At 39.3% G+C, this 8,048-nt stretch overlaps 1 protein-coding gene across 8 annotated transcripts in view; it reads left to right on the forward strand.

Annotated features, from left to right (window-relative positions):
• Positions 1-5,376, forward strand: part of KLHL32 (kelch like family member 32) — a 134,333-nt gene extending 128,957 nt beyond the window's left edge. For 7 of the 8 annotated variants that reach the window (XM_065401321.1, XM_065401327.1, XM_065401325.1 and 4 more), the window contains one exon: positions 737-898. In XM_065401321.1, the coding sequence (XP_065257393.1) occupies positions 737-898 (162 nt within the window). Of the gene's footprint in view, positions 1-736; positions 899-5,190 lie in introns of those variants that run through there. The other variant, XM_065401320.1, reaches the window with a different exon arrangement.
• Positions 5,377-8,048: the final 2,672 nt, after the last annotated feature.

The following is an 8,048-nucleotide window of genomic DNA, read 5'->3' on the forward strand; positions in this document are numbered from 1 at the left end:
ACTATATCAAGTTGGGAAACGTACTAACAAACACACTTGTTTATAATCTGTGGGACCTTTTGAGTATTATTTCATCTCTGTTCAAATACTACTTGATGGCAAGTGAAAATGCATTTCGGGTCCTGCTTTTGAGTGGACATTTCCCCACATCACAGAACCGTCTCAGAACTGGCAGTCTGCCCAAGAGAGACCTGAGCCTAGGAGGAAACAAATATAACAAATGAGAAAGTGCTTTGGCAGAGCTGTAAGTGTTGACTACATATGCTCTCAGTTGCTGGCACACTGCCTAGCTTTAACCAGCACTATGAGCCCTTCTATTTTCAAATTCAGCATGCTGTTCCCTCTTTCTGAAGAAAAGCACTTTTCTCTGTATGTCTTCATTTACTCTGTCATTCAGCCAGCCCTGAGGTCCCTTGCTCCTCTAAATACCAGTTTGACAAATGATTCATATTTTGTAGTAATGGTTTAGCATCTCTGTGCAGAGTTCTACATGTGCAACCATGCAAGTGTACAGCTAGTAAGTGGGATCAAATTTTACTATTTGTTATGAAGTGATGGTTAGGATAAGATTTGGGTGATATGGACATTAATACATCAGTTGATCCCTAAATAAAATCCATTGGGCTGAAATTGCCTTTCCTTGGGATTAAAAGTGTATATAATATGTGCCAGCAAATTTGTTTCCTATTTCTTTTGTGATCCTTGAAATATTATTTTCAGCATTTTGGTCCTGCAGGTGCTGGATGTTAGCAAGGAAGGGAAAGAAGAAGTATTCTACGGGCCTACACTTCCTTTTGCTTCTAATGGAATAGCAGCATGCTTCCTTCCAGCTCCCTATTTCACATGCCCCAACCTCCAGACTTTACAAGTGCCTCACCACAGGATTGGCACTATGTGAGAAAAAGAATGCACCATCCATAAAAGCAAAAGGGGGGGGAAAGCACTGCATACAGCAATTTCACTTTTGGATCAATTAAGCATGAACTGCTTCTTTATCTTCTACACATTTGTCTTAAAGTCAAATAACAACAGACAAAAAAATGAACATTTTTTTCACTAAAGGCTCCACACCAGTCTGCAGTTTCTCTCTGGCCCAAATTAGGAACATACACTTCATAACAACCCGTTTGCCATTTTCTCTGGGTGACAACTTATTACTGCCTCTATTTAAGTTCTTTATACATCTTTGAAAGGCATTCTGAGTGCACTCAGCATCCTGCCTGGCCTATTGTTCCTGGGGGTCTGCACATTAAATGGATTGCCAGTGGCACTGTTCAAAGACAATATAATACAATGTTTATAAGCTTAACAAGGACAATATTCTATTATGCTAGGTACCTGTGGCAAAAAAGGATAAATGCATTGACCTTCAGTTCCCAACTTCATCACCACTAAAGTTTTTCATTTAACAAAACTTATTGGAAATTTAGATAGTGTGAAGCATAATAAAGCAAAAAACCAACAACCCCTCCCCCCCCCAAATATATTATGGGCATCTACCAAGGAACTGATTTTTTGCATCTCACCTGAAATACAGAAGGACTGAGGTTTCAGTGGCTATTACTGTACAACACTGTACTGAACCTGCTTGTCAAAGAAATTGATATACAAAATTATCTTTATTTACCAAGGTCTACTTTTAAATGTTATCTTCTATCAGACGGTCAATTCTTCCTGACACCTGCAATCTTTTAATGGTTGGAAATAACCTCTTTACTGTATAATTAAATTGCACCATTCATTTAATATTTTTAACAGCCAGTTTGTAAAGGGTTACCATATGTACTATTTACAATTCTCAATGAACAGTCTCATTTTGTCCAACATATGGTACCACAAATCACTGGCCTCCAGAGGCTAAATCGGTGTATAATAAAGTCAATATTTTATTTATTCTTTCAATTTATAGAGTGTCTCCATGCAATACTCCAGGCATATGTACAATTTATAATAATAAAACCAAACCATTATATTCTGGTTTTCTCTGGCTATTGTGACCCCGGCCCATTTTTTTTTGATGTTTTTGCCATTTGTTTGCATATATGTGACATGGGTGTTTGTAAATATTAACCAAGAAGAATACTATTAAACCTCTTGGTTGATGACCTAAGGGCACAGTGCATTTCTCTGATCTATGTACTTATAGGTCCTGCACCACCATAACATTTGAACAGATCTCAGAACATAGAATTCCTGCTGCTATTCATGGTAATTTCAAGTTCAGAATAGCATCTAGGAATACCCAATGTATTTTTGGAGAGGAGCATTTTGCTCTTAGTCTGTTGAGAGCTGTTACTGAGTCAAATAAATTTGATCATACAGATGGTAACTCTTTTCAGGGCTACTGTTAGTGATAAAAGGAAGTTCCACTTATCCCATCTGATTCTTCTTCTTGGAGTTGTCCTTAGGAAACTTCACCTTTTCAATGTGTCAGCATAGATTTTATATCAAAAATTGTTTTGTCAATTGTCCTAGACAACTTAAATGTAGACTGCGTAGAAGAGATCTAACTGTATATTTGTCACCTGGAATGATTATCTGAGCACTGACAATACTTTCTTTCCATGAAGACTCAGCTGTGAAGAAGTTTAGATCAAGGTATTCTCCCACCCCCCACACCAATTGTATGTAGAACTGCATGGCTCATGGGTCTGGAAGGTCACTGAATTTTTGATTTTGCTTTTCTCTGGTCTCCTGCATCCAGAGGCATTTCTTAGTTTCTCAATACAGAACAGGAATTCTTGAAAACTTACCCTGACTTTAGAAAGTAATCTAGAAGGTCTATGCCTTGCTTTGTATTTGGGATTCCCAGGACCAAGTTGTTTGTATTTTCCAGTAGCCTCAAGTGTTTTATTGTCTAGGGAGTGTGGCCTAAGTGATCAGAGCAATGGTCTGAGAGTCAGGGCCCCCAGCTTCTTATATCAGTTCTGCATATGAGTGAGTCATAGAATCATAGAATATCAGGGTTGGAAGGGACCTCAGGAGGTCATCTAGTCCAAACCCCTGCTCAAAGCAGGACCAATTCCCAACTAAATCATCCCAGCCAGGGCTTTGTCAAGCCTGACCTTAAAAACCTCTAAGGTACGTGATTCCACCACCTCCCTAGGTAACCCATTCCAATGCTTCACCACCCTCCTAGTGAAAAAGTTTTTCCTAATATCCAACCTAAACCTTCCCAACTGCAACTTGAGACCATTACTCCTTGTTCTGTCATTATGTACCACTGAGAACAGTCTAGATCCATCCTCTTTGGAACCCCCTTTCAGGTAGTTGAAAGCAGCTATCAAATCCCCCCTCATTCTTCTCTTCTGCAGACTAAACAATCCCAGTTCCCTCAGCCTCTCCTCATAAGTCATGTGCTCCAGTCTCCTAATCATTTTTCTTGCCCTCCGCTGGACTCTTTCTAATTTTTCCACATCCTTCTTGTAGTGTGGGGCCCAAAACTGGACACACTACTCCAGATGAGGCCTCACCAATGTCGAATAGAGGGGAATGATCACGTCCCTCGATCTGCTGGCAATGCCCCTACTTATACAGCCCAAAATGCCATTAGCCTTCTTGGCAACAAGGGCACACTGTTGACTCATATCCAGCTTCTCGTCCACTGTAACCCCTTGGTCCTTTTCTGCAGAACTGCTTCCTAGCCATTCGGTCCTTAGTCTGTAACAGTGAATGGGATTCTTCCATCCTAAGTGCAGGACTCTGCACTTGTCCTTGTTGAACCTCATCAGGTTTCTTTTGGCCCAATCCTCTAATTTGTCTAGGTCCCTCTATATCCTATCCCTACCCTCCAGCGTATCTACCACTCCTCCCAGTTTAGTGTCATCTGCAAACTTGCTGAGAGTGCAGTCCACACCATCCTCCAGATCATTAATGAAGATATTGAACAAAACCGGCCCCAGGACTGACCCTTGGGGCACTCCGCTTGAAACTGGCTGCCAACTAGACATGGAGCCGTTGATCACTAATCAACCTCTAGGCTGATTTCCCCCATCTGGAAAAGGTGTATATAATACTACCCATTTCACTGGTGTTGGGAGAACTTATTGAAGTTTGTAAAGCACTGAGACAGACAAAAGTTCCCAGGATATTTTCTGCATTTACACCTCAAGTTTTCTTGTTTTGGTATTTTAATTTCTGTAAACCCAAGTCCACTCACCAGTCCCCTGTATGGCCGGCTAGCCATAGCTGTGAAGTTATAGTTAAAAGGTTTATTTCGGAAGGACAGAGGATTCCCATTTATTTAACTGGCTATTTATCCATGGCAGCAGGCTGTGTAGAAAGTTTCAAGAACTTGGAGTGGCATTAGTTTCCTTATGCAAAGCTGCATGTGCCGTACAGGTCAAGGACCAACAGACAGGAGAGTATATGGCAAGAAAAAGTTATCACATTTGCTCTGATCTTTCAACACTTTTACTGTTCTAGTTGTCCTCATCAATTGTCTATCCTGGTGAAAAGCAGTTTTAAACAGCTGTGCAACTGCATTAAATTAGTTGTATGGTTCCAGAGCCTGAGGACATGGCCTATGCTGCAATTAGTGTCAGGATTCTGCTCTGGCTTCTAATCATCTCCAGCAATTGACTCCAGCAATCAGAGACATCTTTCATGTTGATCACTTACCTTTTGCATGCTGTGCTATTTGCAGCTTCAGTTATAGAACATGCAGACTTATACCTGACTCCAAGAGAGAGGAGGAGGAATTCTACTTTTCAGTGCCTAAAGTTAGGGAGTGCCATTTATCTTTTACCAGGTGAGAGATTATGCAAAGAGGCTCTCCCTGGTGCCAGCGGGGTATACTGTGCTCTCGGGAGGATTGGGGGTGAGCAGGTGATGGTTTGGAGAAGGCAGCTTTGACTAGCAGCTGGGGTTCTGTAGGAGTCCTGCTGGCAGAGGCTGTGCAGTGGATGCAATTGAATCAGCACATGTCCCCAACTAGTGCCGCCCATTTCTGAGGCTAAATGGGCTGCAGGATCCTTGGTGTTGGTGGGTGCCTTCCATAGGCCCAGTCTCCACAGAGACTTCAGTGGTGTGAAATTTACCAAATCTTCTGCCAATGCAAATCTTGGAGTGAATCAAACCCAGCATCTGTTCCTGCCAAGTCACCAGTTTTGACACTGCGGTCGAATAGAAGATCTGTCCAACTGCTATTTTTTGACAGAGCCTTAAGTTGTCACTTTACTTTTGGACCAGAAAAGGAAAAGAATGTTTTCCACATGGCCAGTCTACTCTAGGAGTGAGAAGAAAATAGTGAGAAAGCTGATGGTAACATCATTCGCTTGGGCTTCCAACTGGAGAAAAGAATGTGGAGTAATGGACAAGCTCTCAAGCAATAACAACTCACTCAAGCCTCTTCATCATCTTAACAAGGGGAAATAGCGGTAAGACTGAATAATTCAGTAGTGGGTCTATAAATTGTTGGGATAGAGGCCATGTGGGTACTGCAGTCTTATTTTTATTGACTAAATCTGCTAGCATCTGGAAATAGATCTTTGAGCCACAAGATCTTGAGCAGTAATGAAGCGTCTAAGACTTGTATCTCTCTCCTGTGGTCTACTTTTTAGGTCACACCCATAAAGAGTAATATTTACCTTTTATAGAGGGCATTTAGTCCCAAAGGATATGGAGGTGTTTTATCAGTTGTACATATAGGCACCACATCACTGAAATTCAGCCATCTTGCGTGGCTTATCTGATTCCCGAGCATAGTGCTAAGACACTGGTTTGACACAGATGAAAGAACACAGATAACATCAACTTTACTTTCTACAGCATCTTCATTTTCCCTTGAGCATTTCACATCCAAGCACTGACCAAAGAAATATTGAGATGTTATGGCCCAGTTGTCAGTATGACAAAAATGTTGTAGAATATGTATTTTTTTTAAAATCCCAGTGTATCTATTGTATGCTGTATATTCATGACTTATTAGCTTTCAGGTAGAGTACCTGGACCTGAGATAGAATTACAAAAGTTTGTACTGTTTTGCCTTGAGGTTTGCCTAGGGTTCTTTTCCCCCCCCCACTAATATAGAAATTTAGTACATCAGTTGCAGAATCAGGAAGAAATAAATAATTGAATGTGCACACAAGCAGAAACAACATAGGCAGAATGTGGAACAAATGCAAAAAAAGGCGGCATCTGTTTACTGAAAATTAGAATGTAGAATAAATTAAGAGGGCAAGGTTAAAATACTTCCTCTGCGGTCAAGAGTTTGCAGGGAAGGAGGACTTGGCAGGCAGTTTAAGAATGTAGATTATGTAAAAGGATAATATTTTGTTTCTGGGGAAATTACTTAGATTTTTTTCAAAATAATTTTTGAAAGTAAAGGAGAGAATGTCAGTATTCAGTGGTATTTTCAGTAGAGATTATCTTGTTATAATGCAAAGCTACAGCAGCTTTTCTATAATGCCAGAACTCAAAAAATTAATATATGAAGAAATCAAGATACCTTCTGCAGGAGCGCTGCTTGTCTAAGGCATTATTTAGCAACATCACACTGCTTATACGAAATGGAAGTTGCATCATCTCAATTTTTCTTCATGTCCACACTTCTCCTATAATTCCATAGTGAATTTAAGTTGCTTGTATTTTTTTAATGTATTGAATGTTTGCCCTTCAGCCAATTTCTGACCATTTTCTGATAAAATAAATATGTACCTTTAAGACATATGTGTATAAATAATATCAACTGTGAAATATAAGCCTCCAGTATGGACGTCTAATTTACAGAACTAGCTGTGCCAGGTTTTGATGTTGCTCGCAGAATTCATCACATGGGCTAAGATGATAATTTTATATTAACCTTTTTACCAAAACAGACATGAGGGAAATCAATTTACAACTGATAAATATGGGGTATTCAGTTGGTACTAGGATAACTTACTTATACAGTGATGTCCTGTTCAAATGTAAGAGGCAAGCTCTTCCAGGAACTACACTATAGGGCTTAACAAGTTGGTCTAGAAAACTTAGTGAATTTTGGTCCCAATCCTGTAACCCCTTTGATGTGGGCAAATTCCTGTACCTGTAACAAGACGATATAGATCAAGATACAGAATGAGGGTCTTTTAGTTAACAGTTGCTTTTCATTTGTGTAGTGGGAGACCACCACCTTCAAAAGGTTTTGTTTTATACATAGCTCAAAGAAGTTTTTTGAGACAAAACTCACTTCCTAACCATTCATACTTCTGTGTATTCTACAACCATCTAACTCTGCTATGACATGCTGACACCACACTGGGTTTTTATCTTCAGTATATTTTTGTAACCATTTCTAACAGAAGGGCTGATTACATCACATTTTAAATACAGTAGCAGCTAAAAATAATTAAGATAAATTATGATGAAATGTAGTTCCTAAAAAACCTCCCAACATATCTAATTTTCAGAAGCTACAGAAGAGGGAAAAAGACGACTGCAGTAATGCCTATTATCCATTTCTTGAGGGAAATATGGCAATTCCATTTAAATGGACAGTTATGGAAGTTTTCATAAATGACAATGCAAGTGGTGTATGTTACTGGAAGCTCATGTTCTGTATAATTACACCAAATACTGTACAGATCTTTGCATGTGTGCACTGCCTTATTCCATCATAAAAGGGTAAAATTTGCTATCTTATGAGCTATTTCATCTTAGGAAATGCCCCCTCACTTCATTTTTTGTCAGTGAAAATGGAAGCGAGGCATAATTTAATATATCTTGTTCTTGCTTTCCACTAACAATACAAAAATGTGAAAATTTTAAAAAATAGATGGACATTTCCATGGGAATAATGGAAGTTAGTGTGAATTTTTAACAATGCTTTTTTCCTTTTCTTATTCTTTTAGATAATCATTTTAGGGTTCCAAAAAAAAAAAAAGGAATCTGCAGTTTGGCATGGCATATTGGACAGTTGTTCTATACCAAAGTGTGATGGATCAGAGGAGATCAGTATCCTGAATTCAGTAATAGAGGAAATATATTAAAAAGGTATTTTATTTTTAGCCAGTTATCAGTGCTGTGTGTCTCAGTGAGGAAAGCCTGCCTCATATATACACACACACAGT

The sequence above is a fragment of the Emys orbicularis genome, chromosome 3 (genome assembly GCF_028017835.1).
Source record: "Emys orbicularis isolate rEmyOrb1 chromosome 3, rEmyOrb1.hap1, whole genome shotgun sequence".
In the NCBI taxonomy this organism is placed as follows: Eukaryota; Metazoa; Chordata; order Testudines; family Emydidae; genus Emys; species Emys orbicularis.